General features: G+C 56.4%; 1 protein-coding gene across 2 annotated transcripts in view; it reads left to right on the top strand.

Annotated features, from left to right (window-relative positions):
* The window catches only part of P2RX3 (purinergic receptor P2X 3), a 35455-nt gene that overhangs the window by 7428 nt on the left and 5513 nt on the right, over positions 1 to 22514 (top strand). For both annotated transcript variants that reach the window (XM_018058944.1, XM_018058943.1), the window contains exons 2-8: positions 1200 to 1335; positions 2673 to 2744; positions 2904 to 2967; positions 3869 to 3962; positions 4186 to 4263; positions 5047 to 5188; positions 5902 to 6038. In XM_018058944.1, the coding sequence (XP_017914433.1) occupies positions 1200 to 1335; positions 2673 to 2744; positions 2904 to 2967; positions 3869 to 3962; positions 4186 to 4263; positions 5047 to 5188; positions 5902 to 6038 (723 nt within the window). The remainder of the gene's footprint in view (positions 1 to 1199; positions 1336 to 2672; positions 2745 to 2903; positions 2968 to 3868; positions 3963 to 4185; positions 4264 to 5046; positions 5189 to 5901; positions 6039 to 22514) is intronic.

The following is a 22514-nucleotide window of genomic DNA, read 5'->3' as shown; positions in this document are numbered from 1 at the left end:
GGTTTGTTGTGTTTTGTTTTTGAGGCTATAGTCTGCTCACCTCCTAATCAAATTCTTCCACCTGGTGGGGGGCAATTTCCATATCTACAAGGCAGCTCAAAGATTAGGGCTCAGAGGGTTATCTCTAGCCCCCTGCGCAGGAACTGAAGCTCCTGGACTTTGCTAAATTATTACTTGGTCTCCTTTGAGTATTTCCCCTTCGTGTCTGCGTTTTCTCACTTCCATATTAAACTTATTCTTTGGCTCAAGTGTTTGAGGGACAAGGACCATAGTTTCTTACTCCCTGTCGACAGTACCGGTAAATGCCCACTGGGTGGCAGCACAACCCAGGAAATAAGCGGCCCCGCCGCCCTCCCCAGCCACCCGCGTCACCTCCCAGGCGCGAGCTGGCAGGCCCTGCCGTCCTCCCTGGTGCTTCTCATCCAGCGCCCAGGGCCTGCGTTGGCTTGTCCGCTGAACCCCCGCCGTGTGCCAGCTCTTAGGCTACAGCCGTTAGCAAAGCCTGGGAGGCACCGGGGTCAGAGGCCTGTGACCCTCTGCGTCCTCTCTCTGGGATGCCGCCAGAGAGAGCAAGACAGCACAGCTGACAACTGGTTCTTGGCAAACTCAAAAAAAAAAAAATTACTCTTTAAAAAAAATTTTTTTTTTAATTAATTACTTGTCCGTCTCGGTCTTTGCTGCTGCATGTGGGCTTTCTCTAGTTACGGAGAGCAGGGGCCCCTCTCGAGCTGCAAGGACTTCTCGTCGCTGGGTCTTCTTGGGCAGCGACAGGCCCCAGAGCACCCAGGCTGCAGTAGTTGTGCTCGGGCTCAGTTGCCCCAGGGCCCGTGGCATCTTCCCAGACCGGGGATTGAGCCTGTGTCCCGGCATTGGCAGGCGGACGCTTAACCACTGGACCTCCAGGAAAGTCCAAACATCTCACTATTTCTACGTAAAAGGCAGAAAACCACAAACAGTACATAAATGGCATCTATAGTATTAACATTTCAAGGAGGGGAAAAAACGGAAGTCTGAAAGGGCTCTTCAGGAGGGAAGTGCAGAAAGGGGGAGAAACGTGACTCTAGGCCAACCCCGGGCTGGCGCAGGCCTGCAGCCCAGGCGCCCCGTGCCCTCTGGAGGCGGACAGAAAGCGGCTCTCCCAGTCTCTGTCTGAGGGCCTCGCCCTCCTCTGTTGCTCTCCACCCCCGCGCCCCGGCCAGGTGGGTTTTCCTGCACGAGAAGGCGTACCAGGTGCGGGACACAGCCATCGAGTCCTCGGTGGTGACCAAGGTCAAGGGCTTCGGACGCTATGCCAACCGAGTCATGGACGTGTCTGACTACGTGACCCCACCCCAGGTACCTCCCTCTGCCCAGCTGGGACCCTGTGGGCGCCCCGATGCTGGGTAGGTTGGTGGGGAGGGGCCGAGGCAAGGAGCGCTGGTGGGAGTCCCAGACCAGGTGCCATGGCGTCAGGGATCCGGGGACCCCTTCCCCAGCAGCTGGGAGGTGCTGGGGGCATGGGCCTGCCTTCCCGCTTTGCTGGGCAGCACTGGTGTCCGGGAGCCGGATTTCTCCCTTGCTCTGCTACCACCTGTCCTGAAATCAAGGACAACACCCTGCGGGGAGCAAGAAGGGCCGGGAGGATATCTGGAAAGAGCTTGGCTTGGACCCCACCTCTGCCTTTTGTTAGCTCCATGATCTCGGCCAGATCTTTGGATCCAACCCTCCGTCTCCTCATCTGTACAGTGAGGATAACAGCCTCAGTTTCCCCATCTGTACAGTGGGGATGTCAGCCTCAGTTTCCCCATCTATACAGTGGGGATGACAGCCTCAGTTTCCCCATCTGTACAGTAGGGATAGGAGTAAACCTCAGTTTCCTCATCTGTACAGTGGGGATAAGAGTAAGCCTCCGTGTCCCCATCTGTACAGTGGGGATAAGGGTAAGCCTCCATTTCCCCATCTGTACAGTGGGGATAAGGGTAAGCTTCCATCTCATCATCTGTACAGTGGGTAAGCCTCAGTTTCCTCATCTGTACAGTGGGGATGAGGTAAGCCCGTCTCCCATCTGTACAGTGGGGATGAGAGTAAGCCTCAGTTTCCTCATCTGTACAGTGAGGATAAGAGTAAGCCTCCGTCTCCCCGTCTGTACAGTGGGGATGAGAGTAAGCTTCCGTCTCTCCATCTGTACAGTGGGGATAAAGGTAAGACTCAGTTTCCTCATCTGTACAGTGGGGATGAGGGTAAGCCTCCGTCTCCCCATCTGTACAGTGGGGATGAGGGTAAGCCTCCGTCTCCCCATCTGTACAGTGGGGATGAGGGTAAGCCTCCGTCTCCCCATCTGTACAGTGGGGATGAAGGTAAGCCTCCGTCTCCCCATCTGTACAGTGGGGATGAGGGTAAGCCTCCGTCTCCCCATCTGTACAGTGGGGATGAGAGTAAGCCTCCGTCTCCCAGTCTGTACAGTGGGGATGAGGGTAAGTCCTCAGTCTCCCATCTGTACAGTGGGGATGAGGATAAGCCTCAGTTTCCTCATCTGTACAGTGGGGATAAAGGTAAGCCTCAGTCTCCTCATCTGTACAGTGGGGAATGAGAGTAAGCCTCAGTTTCCCCATCTGTACAGTGGGGATGACAGTCGTGCCCATCTCTCAGATTGGCACTGCTGCATTTTCCCTCTCCCTCCTCCTGCTCCCAAGGGCACCTCTGTCTTTGTCATCATCACCAAGATGATCGTCACAGAAAACCAGATGCAAGGCTTCTGCCCAGAGGTGAGGGCAGGGCAGCGTGGTTGGGGGAGGTGTGGGGTTGAGGGTGCAAGCAGAGGCCCAGGGTCCAGTCCCTGGAGCTGCATGGGAGCCCCCACCCTCCAGCGCCCCCCACTCCCCCCCCCGGGGTGACAGATCCTCCCCGCCCCTGTCTCCCCGCAGAGTGAGGAGAAGTTCCGCTGTGTGTCGGACAGCCAGTGCGGGCCTGAGCGCTTCCCGGGAGGAGGTGAGTGCGGCCCCCTTCCTTTCCGCTCCCAACCCCACTGCGTCAGCGGGACCCCGAGGGCAGCACATCCCTGCCAGGGGAGAGGGTGGGAATCAGGGGTCCTGGGTGGCGCAGCCCACTCTGACGGAAGCCCGCCGTGTGCCAGCCCAGCGGGGGCTGCCCCCAAGCCGCCAGTCCAGGGATGAGGGGCACACAGATGTGCTCTAGGTGGCCAGGGCTGTCACAGACACACGGTGGGGTCCGGGGGCTGGGGGGAGACAGACTGGCTCCTGGCGTGTGTGTGCTAAGTCGCTTCAGTCGTGCCCAGCTCTGCGACCCCACAGACTGTAGCCCACCAGGCTCCTCTGTCCTTGGGACTCTCCAGGCACGAGCACTGGGATGGGCTGCCGTGCCCTCTTCCAGGGGGTCTTCCCACCCCAGGGATCGGACCCAGGTGTGTGGCTCCTGCATTGCAGGCAGATGCTTTTCCACTGAGCCACCAGGGGAGCCCCTGGTTCCTGATGGGCACCCCGAGCGGCTTCCTAGAGGCAGGGGCATTTGAGGTGGGCCCTGAAGGACGGGCAGGATTTGGCAGGCGAGGCTCCGGGAAGGGCATCCTAGGCGCGAGGAGCAGAGGCAGCAAGGCTCGGAGGCAGGAAAGTGCCTGCGGTGAAGGGGCCTCTGCCGTGAAGGGGCTTGGAACACGGGAGGGATAGGTCGTCCCCTCCGTTTGGCCCGGTCCAGGGCTGGGGAAGCGAGGCGGGAGGAGCTCTGAGGAACACGAGGGCCCCAGTCCACCTCCCTGGCCCGGCCTGTCCTCTCCCTCTGCCTGCGGGGTCCCTATGTGTGTTAGGGGGCGTCCCTGATGGGGAGGGGTGAAGGGCCGAGCGTGCACCCAGCGATCTCGGCTCCACCCGCGCAGGGATCCTCACCGGCCGCTGCGTCAACTACAGCTCTGTGCTGCAGACCTGCGAGATCCAGGGCTGGTGCCCAGCGGAGGTGGACACGGTGGAGACGTAAGGGCCTGGGCACGCTCCGCGCCTCTGGCGCCCTGGTCCCGTCTACCCCTGGGGCGGGGAAGGGGCCCTTGGGAGCGTCTCCCCCAGCCCCGCTGTCCCTCAGACCCCGAGACGCCACGGCCAGGTGGCCATCAGGAGGTGCTCCCAGGGAGGTAGGTGGTCCCTCCTCCCGGTTCCGCCTCCTTCCTCCCAAGCTCTGGGCCCCTGCTCTCGCCTGCAGGCCTGTCATGATGGAAGCCGAGAATTTCACTATTTTCATCAAGAACAGCATCCGTTTCCCCCTCTTCAACTTCGAGAAGTGAGTCCTCAGTCCCGTTCGGTTCAGTCACTCAGTCGTGTCCGACTCTTTGCGACCCCTTGGACCACTGCACGCCAGGCCTCCCTGTCCATCACCAACTCCCAGAGTTCACCCAGACTCATGCCCATTGAGTCGGTGATGCCATCCAGACATCTCATCCTCTGTTGTCCCCTTCTCCTTCTGCCCTCAATCTTTCCCAGCATCAGGGTCTTTTCCAATGAGTCAGCGCTTCGCATCAGGGGGCCAAAGGATTGAGTCCTAGCTCCTTCCCAAAGCCAAGAAGCATCGCAGCCACCCCGGCACCCCCACCCCCAGGAGGGGGCACCCCTTCTTCCCCGCTCCCCAGGGGGAGGCCTCCCCAGGGTGGACTCTGGGACCAGTTTCTCTAACATCCTCATGCGCTGGGGCTGAGGGCCCACACGGGGGCTTTGCTGAGCAGTGGGGGATGGGGGCAGGGACAGTGGACTCTGGGCCTGGAACCGGGGGGGATGCCTCTGAAGAAGGCGGGGTCGTCTCCTCCCCACCTCAAGCCCACATGTGGGTGGGGTGTCCCTTTTCCCTTCGGGCAGCCCTTCTCCATCGGTGCCCCAGTTCAGCCTCTCCTGGGTGAGCGTCCACGTGCAGAGCACAGCAGAGGAGCCGAGGATAAGGCCGCCCATCCTCATGTAGGAGGGTGGCGGTGCAGGCCATTGGGAAGGCACGAGGTGGAGGTGAGGGGGGGCGAGCATCCAGAGGGCTGACGCTGGAGGGAAACCCACGCGTCAACCCCCCTCCACTCCCCAGGGGGAACCTCCTCCCCGACCTAACAGCTGCCGACGTGAAGACCTGCCGCTTCCACCCCGACAGAGCCCCCTTCTGCCCCATTCTGCGGGTGGGCGACGTGGTCAAGTTTGCGGGGCAGGATTTTGCCAAGCTGGCCCAAACGGTGAGGAGCCAGCCGCTCTTGCCTTGGGGGCCCAGGGGGCCCTTTGGCCGGTGGAGGGGGTCCTGGGGGCCAGGGAGGAGCTGCAATGTGGCCACGCCCTGGGTGGGGGCACCCCAGACCTGTGCCCACCATGTTCCTGCCTCCCTAACTCCTGCCCACCCCCAGCCCCCTTCCCCTGCTTCTGGCTTCATGCTCCGCATGCAGGCAGAGGCCTCCGATCTCCCAGGAGCACCCACACCACGGGAAGATGGATCAGTGGTCACTTCCCTGCATGGGAGCTAAGGAACTAAAGATAACAACAACAAAAAAAAACACCCCAGGGACATCCCTGGTAGCCCGGCGGTCCAGAGGCCACCGCACAATGCCAGGACAGCTGGTCAATCCCTGCTCTGGGAACTTAGATCCCACCTGCTGTGGGGCAGCTAGGACCACATGCCGCAACTAAAGGGCAGGCCTCGACAAGAGCCAGCGCCACGGGGAGGAAAAAGACGCCGAAAACAGGAATCAGAGAGGCTCAGGGGCTGTGACCCTCAGCTACAGCCCTTCTTTACTAAGCAACGCGTGACAAAGCCCTCTTCTTTCTCCCGACCTCTGCCCTCCCCCTGGAGAATGACAGGAAATCCCCGGTCCATTTGTCACGGGCCCCCCGCCGCACCCCGCTGGGACCCACCCCACTCCATCAGAAGGCTCAGTCCGCCTCCTTGTCCATCCAGGGCGGAGTCCTGGGCATTAAGATCGGCTGGGTGTGCGACCTGGACAAGGCCTGGGACCAGTGCATCCCCAGATACTCCTTCACCCGGCTGGACGGCGTTTCCGAGAAGAGCAGTGTCTCCCCGGGCTACAATTTCAGGTAAGCGCCACCCCCACCCCCAGTCCCCCGGGACTTTGCAAGAATGAGGCAGGCACCCTGACACATCAGGCCGCAGCGCACCCCAGGAAGAGAAGGTGCCACGTTCCCCCCTTGAGTTTCAGCTCAAAATCACGGAGGACTTTCCAGGCGTCGGGCCCTCGGAGACCCTGTGCCGTCCTCCAAGCTCACCACCACAGGCAGGGACCCTGCGGAGAGGTCACGCTCCCAGCTGGCGGTTAGGCCCCGAGATCAGGGCCTCCTGAAACGTTCAGTTCCGTGATTCTGAACCCATTCTGAGCTCCTCTGGCTCTGAAGCTGTGGATCATCCCATTTGTCTCCTGCACCAGAATTTTCTGAGGTTTCTTGTTTCACCAAGCAAGGGTAATAGCTGGTATCCTCTTCTCAAAAGGTGGAAATTTTGTATCTCAGTCCGTAACCAAGAGATTTCATCTGAGTGACAAGCAATGATTACACTGTTACTGTTAGCTCTTCAGTGACTTTCCAAACAAGAACTCAGTCTTTAAATACCATCTCATTTACATTCCCAATGGCTTTGAAACATAAGGGATCCCTCTCCCCATTTTGAAGAAAGGGAAAGAAAAGAACCTGGGGCGAACTATTGAGAACTAGCTGAAAGCCCTTGGAAAGCCCTTGACCTTCCATCCCCATTTCCTGATCTATGAACCTTATTATCATGAGGAGCTGATCAGAAAATGTGTGGAAGACTTCAGCTCTCTGGGGGAGTTTTCCCTTAATTTTGTAAGGTCCTGAAGTTTCTGGCAGGGCCCTGGTTAAGTACACAGTGTTATATACTGTAAATAGGGTAAATTAGGTAAATAGGCAGGAATCAGGGGGAAAATATGATTAAGAATGTATTTCAACTATATTATATATATATATTCAAGTTTTCTCTGTTATAATGGTATTATCCAACATAATGGCATCCATAAGCAAAAAAAAAATCATTTTACCTTTTTAAATTTTTGTTTGTAGTTTAAAAAAAAAAAGTTATCCACGCCATTATGGACAGAGGAGCCTGGCAGGCTACAGTCCATGGGGTCGCAAAAAGCTGGACACAACTTAGAAGCTAAACAACAACAATAAGCTTTACAACTAATAGTTTAAAATATGTGTGTATTCTCTGGAAAGAAGAATTTTTTAAACTTGAAAGTGCCTTTATAATCAACTCTAAACTTAAAAAAAAACCATAGGAAACAACACATAATTTAAAGTAGGTTAAAAATACTGTTTGGCTCCCTGGCAGAAATTGTCATATTTATTCAGTCAGTACATCACACTGAAATCAATACAAAGGATATTTGTATGGCGGCTTAAAATAGTAACATATTAATAAAAATTCTTTTGATCTAAAATGCAAGTCTTCATAACTTCCCTCTGGCCACTGGGAACTCTTCAGCCCTCCAGCTAACTCATCTGGCAGGAGAGCTTATGAAGAATAGAGCTAGGAAGAAGACCCCTACTCTCGGGCTCATACAGCTTTAGAAGAAAGTCTTTCATTCAAAGAAGAGCTGGTTTGGAGCTCTTGTCTTCAGCTGGTCGTAGTGGGCTCACCCACACATACACTGCACCCATACCCTCTGCCACCCTAGGCGCAGCAGGCCGTGAGTTAGACCTGGTTCTAAATAAGTGAAGGGAAAGTCGCTCAGTCATATCTGACTCTTTGTGACCCCATGGACTACACTGGAGTAGGTAGCCTTTCCCTTCTCCAGGGGATCTTCCCAACCCAGGGGTTGCACCCAGGTCTCCCGATTTCAGGCAGATTCTTTACCAGCTGAGCCACAAGGGAAGACCGGTCCTAAATAAGCCTGGGTTATATGTGGGGAGACAGGTCAGAGGGTCTTTAAGGACTCTGCGAGCATAATCTCTGGGAGCCTAAGGGAGACTAAGATGTGGGGGTCCCAGATAGCTGACCCTCCCACCAAAGACCTCCAGGCTAGAGTGTTGTTTTTGTTTAGGTGCTCAGCCGTGTCCCACTCTTTGTGATCCCATGGACTGCAGCACGCCAGGCCCCCCTGTCCATCACCAACTCCTAGAGCTTACTCAAACTCATGTCCATTGAGTCGCTGATGTCATCCAACCATCTCATCCTCTGTCATCCCCTTCTCCTCCCACCTTCCATCTTTCCCAGCATCAGGGTCTTTTCCAAGGAGTCAGTTCTTTGTATCAGGTGGCCAAAGTATTGGAGTTTCAGCTTCAGCATCAGTCCTTCCAAAGAATATTCAGGACTGATTTCCTTTAGGATGGACTGGTTGGATCTCCTTGCAGTCCAAGGGACTCTCAAGAGTCTTCTCCACCACCACGGTTCGAAAGCATCAGTTCTTCATTGCTCAGCCTTCTTTATGGTCCAACTCTCACATCCGTACATGACTACTGGAAAAACCATAGCTTTGATGATATGGACCTTTGTCAGCCAATTAATGTCTCTGCCTTTTAACACACTGTCTAGGCTTGTCATAGCTTTTCTACCAAGGAGTAAGTGCCTTTTAATTTCACAGTTGCAGTCACCGTCCATGGTGATTTTGGCTCGAGTGTGAAGAAGCAAAGGTGCTCTATTTGACCCTTATGGTTTAAGAGTTTCTAGAGAGCCCGAAAGGGTAAGGGCACCGGGGGCATCTCTGTGGCCCTGGCTCTGCCCGCTCAGAGCACCCCCCAACCTCACTCCCCACCCCGGGGGAGCCAGCCACTACCCTCGTGTTGCCACAAACTACGGGCTCCACACGAACACCCAATGCTATGCTGAGATTACCTGTCGGGGAGGCTCCTGGCCACCGACCCAAAACCTCAGAGAAGACAACAGGGTTACGGCCAGGCTCATTCAGCTCAGCCGCGGTGCAGATCCAGTGTGTCTGCTCTGAAGAGTCTCACGAGGCTTCTTGCCAGTGTGTGAAGTGTCCCGTGTGCGTTTGCTCAAAGTTCCTCACCCCCTGCCCAAAAGAGCTTCCCTCCCCCGACTTCACAGATGAGAAAGCAGAGGCTTGCGAGTGAAATACTTCTCTCGAGGTCACAGAGCCAGTAAGCGTGAGCGCCTGGATGCAAACCTGTTTTCTTGGCTGCTTTCCACTCCAGTCGGGAAGGTTGGGCGCATTCACCTTTCGGGCGGCCAGTGTAGTTAATACATTCACCCCCCCTTTAAAGACGAGGAGTCTGAGGTCCAGGGAGGCTGAAAGACTAGCTGCTCCTGCTGGAGGCACCATTCCTGGCCCAGTCTTTTGTCTCCCAAACAAATTCATCTGCTTCCTCGTCTCCAAAAGAGGCTAGATTTTTTTTTTTTTTTTTCCCAACGTCCTGCTGTTGCCGTTTGCTCTGGAGGGAATGAAATCATTCAGCCAAGCTTCAGCCTTCTTTTAAGCTGCAAACTCAGACGTTCAGAGGCAGCTAGAGACTCGAGTTTCCATCCCTAATTACTTCTGCAGCTTGCTTCCAAATGCCAGCCCCCACCCCAAGGATCTTGAAGATCTTTGCCTGCAGAAGTCAGAGACTTAGAGGATTTATAGCTGTCGAAGGCACCTCGACTAACGCGGCCATTTAACGGATAAGGAAGTAGACCCTCCGAAGGGCCGGTGATGAGGCCAAGGCCACAGGTGCACGTTGGAGGCGCCTTGGAGGTCATTTGCCCCCAGTCCCTATGGCAGTCTCTGCGATGCAGCCCCAGACGGGGTCTGTCTGTCACTGATGGCTCCAGTTATTGGAAAGGTGACATGGTATTGAGCCAACATGCGTCTCCCTTCCACTCCCACCCAAAGCACCTGGTACCGTCCATCTAAATTAATCTTTCTTTGTGTGATCTCCTGAAGGTTCCCATCTGTCCCTACCTGAAATTGAGTGGAAAGACTTTATTTTTACTCCCAGGTCTCTTCTATGTGGTGTAAGGTTCCAAAGGCCATTTTAACTTAGTGTTTTCATGAGGCTTCTTTCCAAATACCTTGAGAATGTGCAGTGGGTGGGTTCGTCCACATCAGTCCCAGACAGAGTGCAGCATTTCTGAAAATAGGGACTGGCACAACTTCCCTCGAGGCCCAGAGGCCAAGACTCCCCACTGCCGACGCAGCAGACTGGCTGGGAAACCAAGGGCCCACAGACTGCGCCGCGTGGCCAAAGGATTTTTTTTTAATTATTAATTTAAAAAATTTAAGAAATAAGAACTGGCTAGAGTTACCAATTTCAGTGTGCGCAAGGTGACAGCCACCCCAGCAGAAGGGCTTCTGCATGTTGGGTGCCCCCACAGCTTAGCGGGGCAGGATTTTAACCAGAGAGCTGACTGCATCCCCCAGAGGGCCGGGCAGGCAGTGTTGTGGGGCCACTGAGTGTCCTTCTGCCCGTGAACGGGTATGTGCATGCGTTTGGGGATGAATGTGTGTGAGTGAGCACGTGTATCAGTTGTGTGAGTCGGTGAGGCTGAGTGAGAGTGTGTCAGGGAACACGTGTGAGTCTGTGTGAGTGGCTAGGCAGAGACGGTGCAAAGACGAATTGGAAATCCTCTATCAGTCAGGGTCTCAGCAGGAAATGGATGGCACATGCCAGCTGAGCAACTGGAGGAGAGCTGGGTAAAGGGACTGTCTTGAAGCGGAGAGGAGAGCCTCAAAGGACAGTGCAGCGTCCACAGAGCGGGCAGCAGCAGGACGCTGGTGACGGGCCAGGTCTGAAGGGATGAGGGCAGGGAGCCGTTCCCAGCCCCGGGACACAGAGCAGGAGGCAAGAGAAGCAAAGGCGGGGCAGCCCAGGGTGGGGCCGGGCCAGGAGGAGGGGCGGGGTCAGGCAGGGAGGAGCAGGTCAGGCAGGGAGGAGCAGGTCAGGCAGGGAGGAGCAGGGTCGGGTAAGGAGGAGCAGGGTCGGGTAAGGAGGAGCAGGGTCAGGCAGGGAGGAGCGGGGTCAGGCAGGGAGGAGCAGGTCAGGCAGGGAGGAGCCGGGTCAGGCAGGGAGGAGCAGGTCAGGCAGGGAGGAGCAGGGTCAGGGTAGGAGCAGGGTCAGGTAGGGAGGAGCGGGTCAGGCAGGGAGGAGCAGGGTCAGGCAGGGAGGAGCAGGGTCAGGCAGGGAGGAGCAGGGTCAGGCAGGGAGGAGCAGGGTCGGGTAAGGAGGAGCGGGGTCAGGCAGGGAGGAACAGGTCAGGCAGGGAGGAGCCGGGTCAGGCAGGGAGGAGCAGGGTCAGGCAGGGAGGAGCAGGGTCAGGCAGGGAGGAGCAGGTCAGGCAGGGAGGAGCAGGGTCAGGCAGGGAGGAGCAGGGTCAGGCAGGGAGGAGCAGGGTCAGGCAGGGAGGAGCCGGGTCAGGCAGGGAGGAGCAGGGTCAGGCAGGGAGGAGCAGGGTCGGGTAAGGAGGAGCAGGGTCAGGTAGGGAGGAGCCAGGGTCAGGCAGGGAGGAGCAGGGTCAGGCAGGGAGGAGCAGGGTCAGGCAGGGAGGAGCAGGGTCAGGCAGGAGGAGCAGGGTCGGTAGGAGGAGCAGGGTCAGGCAGGGAGGAGCAGGGTCAGGCAGGGAGGAGCAGGGTCAGGCAGGGAGGAGCAGGGTCAGGCAGGGAGGAGCAGGGTCAGGCAGGGAGGAGCAGGTCAGGCAGGGAGGAGCAGGGTCAGGCAGGGAGGAGCAGGGTCAGGGCAAGGGAGGAGCAGGGTCAGGCAGGGAGGAGAGGCAGCAGGGGTCAGGCAGGGAGGAGCGGGTCAGGCAGGGAGGAGCAGGGGTCAGGCAGGGAGGAGCAGGGTCAGGCAGGGAGGAGCCGGGTCAGGCAGGGAGGAGCCGGGTCAGGCAGGGAGGAGCAGGTCAGGCAGGGAGGAGCAGGGTCAGGCAGGGAGGAGCAGGTCAGGCAGGGAGGAGCAGGGTCAGGCAGGGGACAGGGAGGAGCAGGGTCAGGTAAGGAGGAGCAGGGTCAGGCAGGGAGGAGCAGGGTCAGGCAGGGAGGAGCAGGGTCGGGTAAGGAGGAGCAGGGTCAGGCAGGGAGGAGCGGGGTCAGGCAGGGAGGAGCAGGGTCTGTTAGGGAGGAGCAGGGTCAGTTAGGGAGGAGCAGGGTCGGTTAGGGAGGAGCAGGGTCAGGTAGGGAGGAGCCGGGTCAGGCAGGGAGGAGCCGGGTCAGGCAGGGAGGAGCAGGGTCGGGTAAGGAGGAGCAGGGTCAGGTAGGGAGGAGCAGGGTCAGGCAGGGAGGAGTGGGGTCAGTTAGGGAAGAGCAGGGTCGGGTAAGGAGGAGCAGGTCAGGCAGGGAGGAACAGGTCAGGCAGGAAGGAGCAGGGTCAGGCAGGGAGGAGCAGGTCAGGCAGGGAGGAGCGGGGTCAGTAGAGACACCCAACACAACCCTGAGAGCTTTCCGCTGTGAGGTCCCAGCTCTGCCCTACCTCCTGGAGGCCTCTGAGCCTTCCACGCCCCTATGAAAACCTTGATTGCCCCAGAAAAATGCACGTATTGACACGTGTGAGCAATTTGGCAGGCGATTTCTCTCTGTACAGGATCCTCGATTTCTGCGAATAAGGTGAAGTCCACTCTCGAAATAGCAAACCCAAGCCAGAAGACTGGCAGGGCAGCACCCTCCCCTCCCCCGGTTCTGTTCCTTTTACGGGAAGTTAACCTCTTGGGCTGTTAGGCCATCTTTTTTTTCCTCTCTCTCTCTGCATTTATATTCATACAGCATAGAATTCCAGGGCTTTGAAGACCTTGAAGAGCTTATCCCTGGACCTCAGATTGGGAGCCCCTAGAGTTAAGTAGGAGGAGCCCTCTCAGACCGCTGTTGGATAGGATTTACAGCTCATCCTCTGCCTCTCACCCCCAAGGAAGGCTCAGGAGGATTCTGAGACTTGCCCAAGGTTACACGGCCCAGTGAAGAGGACGTGAGTCCTCAAACCCAGGGACCTGATCTGTGGCCACTCAGCAGCTGTCAGGGATATAGCCCCCCACCCCCACCCTGCTTGCTGGAACGACAGAATCAGAACCGTGCGTTCTGCACAATCGGATTTCTCGTTCCTCCCCTGAGAGCTCCCAAGACAGCTCTGCTATACTGAAAGGCAACGCAGTCTTGGATTTCCTCTCTCAGAGTCTGGGACAGAAAACACTTGTTCAGCTGCGAGATGTTCCCCATGCCGTAGGTGTTTCTAGCGATCGTTTGGTGTTGGAAACGTCCCCACCGCAGCTTTCATGAAACTCTGAAATCTGGCGTGTGTTTCACTTCCATGTTGCAACGTGCAACTCGGCGAGCTCTCGGGCCAATTGACAGAGACAGAATCGAACGGCACCCTTGGCTTTGATCGCACTTTCTGCAATCTGGATTTTTTCTCCTTCCAAAAGCCGTAGAAAGTGTGATAAAATCAGTCATTTCCATCATTTCTGCAGAAACACGTGCAGGTCCCCTCGGCTCGGGGGTATGGGTTGGAATTCTCTCTCCTCCGATTTCGTCTCTGCTTCCTTTAGCTTATGGTGAGAGGCGAGGCAATTAGAGCGATCGAGTTCATTCCGCCCTTTCCCACTCTCGTGTCTACCCACCCGCACAACAGCCAGCAGGATGGGTAGAGGCTACTGGCTGACACTCCTGGGCACTTACTCATGAGCCTGGGACTTGGCAAGTGCCCTTTGTGGATTACCCCATTGACTCTGAAGAGGGAGGATTTTATAACTGGAAATCTGAGGCTCAGAGGTTGCGTCTGTCTGCCCCCAGACTACAGTGCTGGAGCTGGAATCCGAGCTCTGGCAGGCTGACCCCCGAGCTCGTGTTCGCAGCCCCAAGCATGCTGGCAGGACTGGTATGGTCACGCCCATTTTACAGATGAGGAAACTGAGGCCAAAAAAAAAAATCACTCCCAGGATCAGACAGCTAGTAACTTGGCTCTCTGGTATATCTTCCAGCTCTGTGTCCATTGACCTTTCCCTGCCTTGTTGAAGATAAATTAATAGTAATATTTTTTTTAAAAAAGATCCAACACACCATATTTTAAATGTCTGCCTTTGCAGTCAGTTAGGTTCCTAGAACGTGAGTCAATCAATGTAACCTGGGACTCTTGTCACAGGGGAGTCCCTGCCTGCTGGAAGGATGTTGCCTCAGCCCCATGCAGGGAGTCTGCCAGGAGATATTTTCCCGTCAGTATAAAAAAATCAACTGTAAAAGTATATTTCAACTGGCAAAATTACTTCCCACCAGGCAGAAGCTTTGCTGAGAATGCTGCCTCCCTCACTCAGACACCCGAATTCCAGGCCCAGGTTTTCCCTCGCAGGTTCAGCTGGGTCCGCACGTTGGTTGCTGTTTTTCCTGCTGTTGTAACAGTTACGAGTCCCTGCTTTGGGAAGGAGTTTCCACCACTCCTTGGGAGATGGATCATTTCTAAACAGATGTCTGAGAGCTTCCAAGGGATTTGTACGTGGTGATTAAAAAACCCTTCTCCATTCAGTTTAGTGACTACAAATATCAGCTCCGCGTGGGAAAGCACCACTCAGGGTTGAAGTGAAGGGAGGTGAATGAAAGTCGCTCAGTCATGTCCGACTCTTTGCGTGGACTATACTCTATACAGTCCATGAAATTCTCCAGGCCAGAACACTGGAGTGGGGAGCCTTTCCCTTCTCCAGGGGATCTTCCCAACACAGGGATCGAACCCAGGTCTCCCGCATTGTGGGTGGAGTCTTTACCCGCTGAGCCACAAGGGAAGCCACTCAGGCCTGGAGCTGCCCCACGGTGAGCTGGGCAGCTCCCACCCGTGGGACCTCCCCTCACTGGAGGTGTCCAGGCTGAAGTGGGGAGGGCTTTGCGGCTCTCTTTTCACCTCCAGTTACAGCATGTGCTGGGTTGTGGCTGACCTGGAGAGAGCAGGACCAGTTCCTGCTGCTGCTGCTGCTGCGTCACTTCAGTCGTGTCCGACTCTGTGCGACCCCATAGAAGGCAGCCCACCAGGCTCCCCCGTCCCTGGGATTCTCCAGGCAGGAACACTGGAGTGGGCTGCCATTTCCTTCTCCAATGCATGAAAGTGAAAAGGCAAAGTGAAGTTGCTCGGTCGTGTCTGACTCCTAGCGACCCCATGGACTGCAGCCTACCAGGCTCCTCCGTCCATGGGATTCTCCAGGCAAGAGTACGGGAGTGGGTGCCACTGAGATCCCGCTCATCTAGTGTATCATTGAAGCCATGTTTCCTTATTAACTTTCTGTCTTGATGACCAGCCCTTTGGTGTGAGTGGGGTGCTGGAGCCGTGTTTCCTTACTAACTTTCTGTCTTGATGACCAGCCCTTTGGTGTGAGTGGGGTATTGGAGCCGTGTTTCCTTGGTAACTTTCTGTTTTGATGACCAGCCCATTGGTGTGAGTGGGGTATTGAAGCCGTGTTTCCTTGGTAACTTTCTGTCTTGATGACCAGCCCTTTGGTGTGAGTGGGCTGCTGGAGCTTCCTGCTATCACTGTGTTACTGCCAGTTTCTCCTTCTCTGTCTGTCTGTGTCTGTCTTACGTATCGAGGTGCTCCTGTGTTCAGTGTATAGACATTTGCAATTGTTACGTCTTCCTCTTGGATCGATCCCTTGATGACTATGTATATCCTCCTTATCTCTTGTGATATTCTTTAAGGTCTGTTTTTTCTGATATGAGGACTGCTGGTCCAGCATTTGCTTCCCATTTGCATGAAATGTGTTTTCCCATCCTCTCACTTTCAGTCTGTATGTGTCTTTAGGTCTGAAGTGGGTTTCTTGTAGACAACATATATGTGGGTCTTGTTTTGTATCTATTCAGTCAGTCTGTGTTTTTTGGTTGGAGCATTTAGTCCGTTCACATTTAAAGTAACTATTGGTATTTGTGTTCCTACTGCCATTTTCTTAATGGTTTGGGGTTGATTTTTTAGACCTTCTTTCTTCTTTGTATTTCTTGATTACACAAGTCTGTTTAATATTTGTTGTAACGCTTAACGTTGGCTTGTCTGAAAAGCTTTTTATTTCTCCATCAATTTTGAATGAGATCCTTGCAGGGTACGGTAATCTTGGTTGTGGTTTTTTTCCGTTTCAATACTTTAAATCTATCTTGCCATTCCCTTCTGGCCTGCAGTTTCTGCTGAAAGATCCGCTGTTAAGTGTATGGAGTTTCCCTTGCATGTTACTTGTTGCTTCTCCCTTGCTGCTTTAATGTTATTTCTTTGTGTTTTTGGTCTTTGTTAGCTTGGTTAACATGTGTCTTGGCATGTTGCTTCCTGGGTTTATCCTGTGTGACACTCTGTGCCTCTTGGACTTGATTGACTGTTTCCTTTTCCATGCTGGGGAAATTTTCAACCATAATCTCGTCCAATTTTCCCTCACACCCTTTCTTTTCCTTTTGTGCTGCTGCTGCTACTGCAGCTGAGTCGCTTCGCTCGTGTCCAATTCTGTGCAGCCCCACAGACGGCAGCCCACCAGGCTCCCCCGTCCCTGAGATCGACCAGTTCCTAGGATCAAGGACTTTTTTTTTAACTTTTTAAGAAATTTATTTATTTTTAATTGAAGGATAATTGCTTTACAGTATTAGGTTGGTTTCTGCCAAACATCAGCGTGAATCAGCCATAGGTACACGTACGTCCCCTTCTCTTGAACCCCCCTCCCGCCTCCCTCCTCATCCAGCCCCTCTAGGTTGTCACAGAGCCCCGGTTTGAGATAACTTTATCTGTTTATTATTCTTGGCTGCACTGGTTCTTTGCTGCGGTGAGTGGGCTGCTCACTGCGGTGGTCTCATGGGCTCCAGGGCAGGTGGGCTCAGTGGTCGTCCCCTGTGTGGGCAGGACGACTCCCAGCCATGGGACCCCCAGGGAAGACCCATCCAAGGAGTCTTTAATCTAGTAGAGATGATAAGCCTGCACTCAAATAATGAGAATGTTTACACGCACACAGATCTCTTGCTGGGGGAGCCAAGAATAGGAAAGACCAAATAGAGGGGAAGCAGAGGGAGGTCCAGGCGGTGGTTCGGGCCTTGCCGCAAAAACTCGGTGTGATTTCTCGGCAAGGCCTCGTTCCCTCTGCGGGCCTCAGTGTCCGCCTCTGTGAAATGGGCTGGCTACAGGTGACTGCCTCTAAGCCCAATTCAGTGTGGGCGTCTGGGGAAGGGCTTCTGGGGAATGGCCTTGGAGACTCAGGCTGCTGAAGCATGCGCTCTTTATTTGTAGACCTGTGGTGTGTGCCCCCTCTACCCCGGGAATGAAGCTTCCACGCTGCCCTGAGGCAGCACCTCTGACAAGTGATTTATTATGGTAACTGACGCTTGTAACTTACTCGTTCTTTGTTGCTACTGGAGGCAGGAGGAAGCACGTGTGTGCTGAAGCACGTGTGTGCACACATGCACGCAAGCTTCTCAGTACTTCCCAGTACTGTCAGGCCTCAGAACTGTCTGATCCAGTCCTGTGCTGAGGGCATCCTGTGTGGGCACAGAACAGGTGTCTCTGCGAGGGCCGTGGCGGGAAAGCCGGCTCAGCTGGGGTTTGTGAAGAAGCACACGCAGGGCTCCCACCCCTGGCCCCCCAGTCAGTGCAGAGGATGGAGCCCGGAACGGGCCACAGCCGCACAGCGACCCAGCTCCAGGCGGGACCCCAGCAAAGCGGCAGCAGCGGGTAGAACCGATACCCCACCTTCTGCTTCCCACCCGCTGGTCCCTCGCTGGTGCCTCCCACCCACCAGCCCCCCACTAGAAACCAGGGAGGAGTCGGGGGCAGGAAGGCAGCCTGTGGAGGTCAGAGAGCAGAGACTGGGTGCCGGGGGCCTCCCCTAAGTCCAGTGATTAAGACTCGGAGCTCCCTATGCAGTGGGCGGGGTTCAATCTCTGGTCAGGGAACTAAGATCCCTCCTGCATCAGGGTGCAGTCATAACAGGAGAGAGAGAGAGGCTGGGTGTTGGGACAGGTGACCGTTCAACAGGAAGCTTCCACACGAGTTCCAGTGTGGACTCGGGGGCCCCCTGGACCCTGAGGGCCAGCCCTGCCTATTGGTGCCCCCTCGCAGGCTTCCCCCCGCTCCCCAGCTCAGCACGGGCAGGTGTCCAGGGTCTCTCCTCCCCCTGATCGTCCTGGCATCATCGCGTCAGAGCGCACCGCCGTGTTTTCGCAGGCACCAGCTGAACCGGCTGCAGCCAACGCTCCCTTCAAAGCCTCTTCTCGCAAGGAAGCGGCAGCGGATGGGCAGGGAGCTGTGGGTTCCAGAGGCACCGTTTGGATCCCAGCTGTGCCCCCTTGCTGTATTTCCATGGCGCATCTGGGGAAACTGAGCCCCAGGTTTTGTAGCTCATCCAAGTGGCAAAGCCGGAGCCCCAGCCCAGGATGGTATCGTTCCAGGGCCCCGAAGCCGCCAGCTGCTCTGGAGCTGCTGTTGTGAGGGGCCTCGATGAAACGACGGGTGTGGGAGCCACCGGCTTCCTCAGCGGAAGAAAGCGCCACACTTAGGTTACTTCCCTGCGCTGTTCCCACCAATAGCATCTACTTCTCCACCCAGCCAGCTGTCAGATCTCAATGTTTCTGCTGGGGAGAGAGACAGCCTTTGTTCCTGCCTTGTCCTAGCTCCACCTGACAAATGGGGAGAAATGGGTAGGAGGAAACTCGGAGGCCAACCTTGCGAAGCTCTACTGTGAGATGTCAGGAATCTCAGAAATCCATTTACCCCTCCAGCAAGCATTTACCCGACTCCTTGCTGAACTGGGCAGGCCCTTGGGCAAAGAGAGACAGGGAGATCCGACTTGTAGTTAACAGTCCCCGGTTATTGTTTTAGAAACTATTTCTGTGTTATCTGGCCGCGGCGGGTCTTCGTCACGGCACACGGGATCTTCGTTGCAGCCTGTGGGCTCTCTAGGTGTGACGTTCTGGCCCAGGAGCTGCAATGTGGGGCTAGTTGCTCTGACCAGAGATCAGACCCACGCCCCCTGCATTGCAAAGCAGCTTCTTACCCACTGGACCACCAGGCAAGTCCCGATAGTCCTAATTGTTAGCTACAGTCTGGGATGGCAGGTACTGGAGCAGAGGCCTGGATCCCAGCAGAGACAGGAAAGGCAGCCCGAAGGGGCGTTTCAGCCTCAGTGCTGCACTTGTAAGCCAGCCTGTGGGCGTGCTAAGTTGCTTCTGTCGTGTTGGACTCTGTGACGTCATGGACCATAGCCCGCCAGGCTCCTCTGTCCCTGGGATTCTCCAGGCAAGAATACTAGAGTGGGTTGCCGTGCCCTCCTCCAGGGGATCGTCCCAACCCAGGGATCGAACCCGCATCTCTTACGTCTCCTGCATTGGCAGGCGGGTTCTTTACCACTAGAGCCACCTGTGGAAGCCAGCACGCTGGGGGAAAGGAAACAGAGCACTGATTTGCAGTGCTTGCCGATTTCCGTGGTGTAAACACACCGCCGCGGGCAATTTCGAGCCAACGCACGTAGCCCCTGGCCTCGGCAGTGGGAAGAGAGACACAGGCGGGCTCCCGGGGCGGTGCACCAGCCAGGGCCGCTTCCCCTCTGTCCTCCACCTACCAGGTCGCTGAGCTTTTCAGGGCGCAGCATCCTTGCCCTCAAGAGGGCCTGCAGACCCCTCAGCCAGGAAAGCTGCCCAGCTCCGGCCGTTCTTATCTCTCGGCCCCCGGCGCGTCAAGTCTCAGCGTCCACGTCGCTTTCGCACGGCGCCTTCCTTGACCCGCCAGCCTCCATGCCCTGTGCTCTGGCATCCACTTTTCCCTGAGTGTGGGTCTGCGCGGCTTGTTCCTGTTTCCCTGCCTCATCCGAGAGCAGAGCTTGCCAGTGCGTCAGCGGTGCCTAGCACCGCGCCTGGCATGGAGCAGGGAGCTCTGAAGAACTGTGGGGAGTAGAAGTGACAGGCCTTGGAGCTGGGCCCCGCGGGATGAATAGGAGTCTGTGCAGTGGGGAAAGGGAGGAGAAGGGGCGTCGGGGCAGAGGCACAGAAATCAGCGTGCACGGAGAGTGTTCAGGGGGTCCAGAAAGCGGGCAGCGTGCTGTGCGGGCGGTGAGGGGCCTCTGAGGGTGAGGCTGGGACCGCAGACCTGGGGCTTGGCATTCCAGGCCGAGGAGCTGAATGCAGATGCCGTCCTCACTGGCCCCATTTCCTTTCCTAGCCAAGAGGACCAGAGCCAGAGAGGCAGGAATCAGAGGACTTGGGGAAAGTCAGGGCTCAGCCACAGGGTGGGGCTTCCTGGGTGGCACCAGTGGTAGAGAATCTGCCTGCAATGCAGGAGACATGAGAGATGCAGGTTTGATCCCAGGGTTGGGAAGATTCCCCTGGAGGAGGGCGCGGCAACCCACTCCAGTTTCCTTGCCTGGAGGATCCCACAGACAGAGGAGCCTGGTGGGCTACAGCCCGTGAGGTCACAGAGAGTCGGACACGACTGGTGACTTGGCCTGCGCGCAGGTTCGGGGTAGCTCAGCCCTTCCGTTTACTTCTCTGCTTATTTATTTATCTGTTGGCCGCATCACACGGCTTGTGGGGTCTTGGTTCCCAACCAGGGGCCAAACCCCAGGCCCGCGGCAGTGAAAGCACCTAGTCTGAACCACTGGGCCACCAGGGAACCCCACGCCCTTCTCCTTTTGCGGTGAGGTGGCTGGGTCCTCCTTTGGACGCCTCGTGGCTCACCTATGCTCTTTGTAAATGTTTATTTCACTTGTTATTTACTCATCCAGCCGCTCTGGGTCTCAGCTGTGGCATGTGGGATCCTAAGGCGCGGCATGTGACCTCTTCGTTCGGCATGTGGGACCTCGAGTTCTCCCTGACCAGGGGTTGACTCCTGGCCCCCCCGCATTGGGGGCACGAAATCTTAGCCACTGGAGCACCAGGGAAGCCCTCTCGATTCTGCGCTTTCGCTTTGCCCCATTCTCAGGATGAGGAAACAGACATGCCTTGAGCACTCACGGTACATATCTGGGCACCATCCCGTCGCCTTCCTTCCTGCAGCTCTTTTAACTCTTATTGACCGAAGCAAAAAGCTCAGAGAGGTAGAGAAACTCACCCAGGGTCAAAAAGCTGGTCAACAACAGCCGTGGAACCACACGTCAGTCTCCCGGGCTTCCTAAGAAGGTGTGCTCTCGGCAGTGTGGTGCCTTGGGATCCGCCCTCTCTGAAACCTTGAATGACTCCCCAGTGCCAGCTCATTCCTTCTTCTTCTACAAATACTTCTTCCCTCTGAGCCTCAGTCGTCTGAGCTGTGCCGTAATGGTGGTGGCTTAGTCGCTAAGTCGTGACCTACTCCTGCGACCCCGTGAACTGTAGCCCACCAGGCTCCTCGGTCCATGGGGTTCTCCAGGCAAGGATTCTGGAGTGGGCTGCCATTTCCTTCTCCAGGGCACCTTCCTGACTCAGGAACTGAACCCGGGTCTCCTGCACTGCAGGCAGATTCTTTCCCAGTGACTGAGCTATGACGGAGGGGTTTGTAGTAGTCAGGGTAAGTACTGCCAGCTGCCGTAACAAGTAGCCCCTGCAGCTCAGTGGCTCAGCAGAGGCTTACGCCTTGCTCAAGGCGCCATGCCCTGTGGGTCAGGGTGGGTGGAGAGCTGTGTGAAGTCCCCTGGGGGTCCTGCCACCCATGGGTCAGCCTCCTCTGGGGCCTGAGCTCTGCCCTGGCTCCTGAGCACCCAGCCGTGAGGCTGGGAAGGATGAGGAAGGCACGGAGCTCTCACACACCCCAGCCCAGTGGTAACAGCCCTCACTTCCCTTCACTTTCTGTTGACAAGAAGTGGTCCCGGGGGCCCGGGTAAAGGCGATGGGGCTGGGAAACCCCGTCCATCTGGGTGCCAAGGCAGAAGATAGCCCCGAGCCTGGTGGGCACGGAACCTGTCTCTGCCGCAGGGTGGGGTCAGATTCTGTGAACCCCCACCCCAGCCCCACTGCAGCCACACCGCGTGCAGAAGTCAGGCCGCGTTTGCAGCCGGGGCCACCCCCTCACCCCCAGGCCGAAAGCCGTTCCTCCTCCCGGGAACCCGTCCCTGCCAAGCCTCCTCTGAGGGCGTGTGGGCGGCGAGATAATGATCTGAGCGTGCTTATTGCCTCTTGGAAGGCAGGTGCTGGAGGGGAACCAAGTCCGCTTTGGTTCTTCTCTCTGTTCTCTTCACATTCCTTCCCAAGATAAATTTAGCCAGCCCCGCTCCGGGCGGCAGTACCCAGGATACCGACTTCTTGTTCTCCGAGCCCATGTCAGAGCGTTCCCCACGGCTGCGGCCGGGAGCCAGGGACGCAGACCTCAGGAGCGCGGCCCGGTCTCCGCCCTGCGCCCGCCCGCCCCATCCCCAGCCCTCAGCTGCCACGTATTCCAGACAAGGGCCCTGAGCGCTCCAGTGACCTGAGACAGAAGCGGAGCACAGAAGGGCTTCCCGATCCGGTGCTGTGTCCTTCCCAGAGAAGGAAAGGAAAGAACACAAGAGTAATTGCGGCCACTTAGCGCCCAGAGGCAGGAGAGCTCTGGCTGAAGGCACAGACTGGGGGGTTGTGAGTGTGCCTCGGAATTCCAGTTTAGGAGAGCGACCTTGTCGGCTGTCTCTCCATCTGCAAAATGGGCCAACGCTGCGTTCTTGAGATTTCCCGAGAAGCTCTAGAGATG

Source organism: Capra hircus, chromosome 15, assembly GCF_001704415.2.
Source record: "Capra hircus breed San Clemente chromosome 15, ASM170441v1, whole genome shotgun sequence".
Lineage (NCBI taxonomy): Eukaryota > Metazoa > Chordata > Mammalia > Artiodactyla > Bovidae > Capra > Capra hircus.
This window is presented reverse-complemented; position numbering and strand designations above follow the sequence as displayed.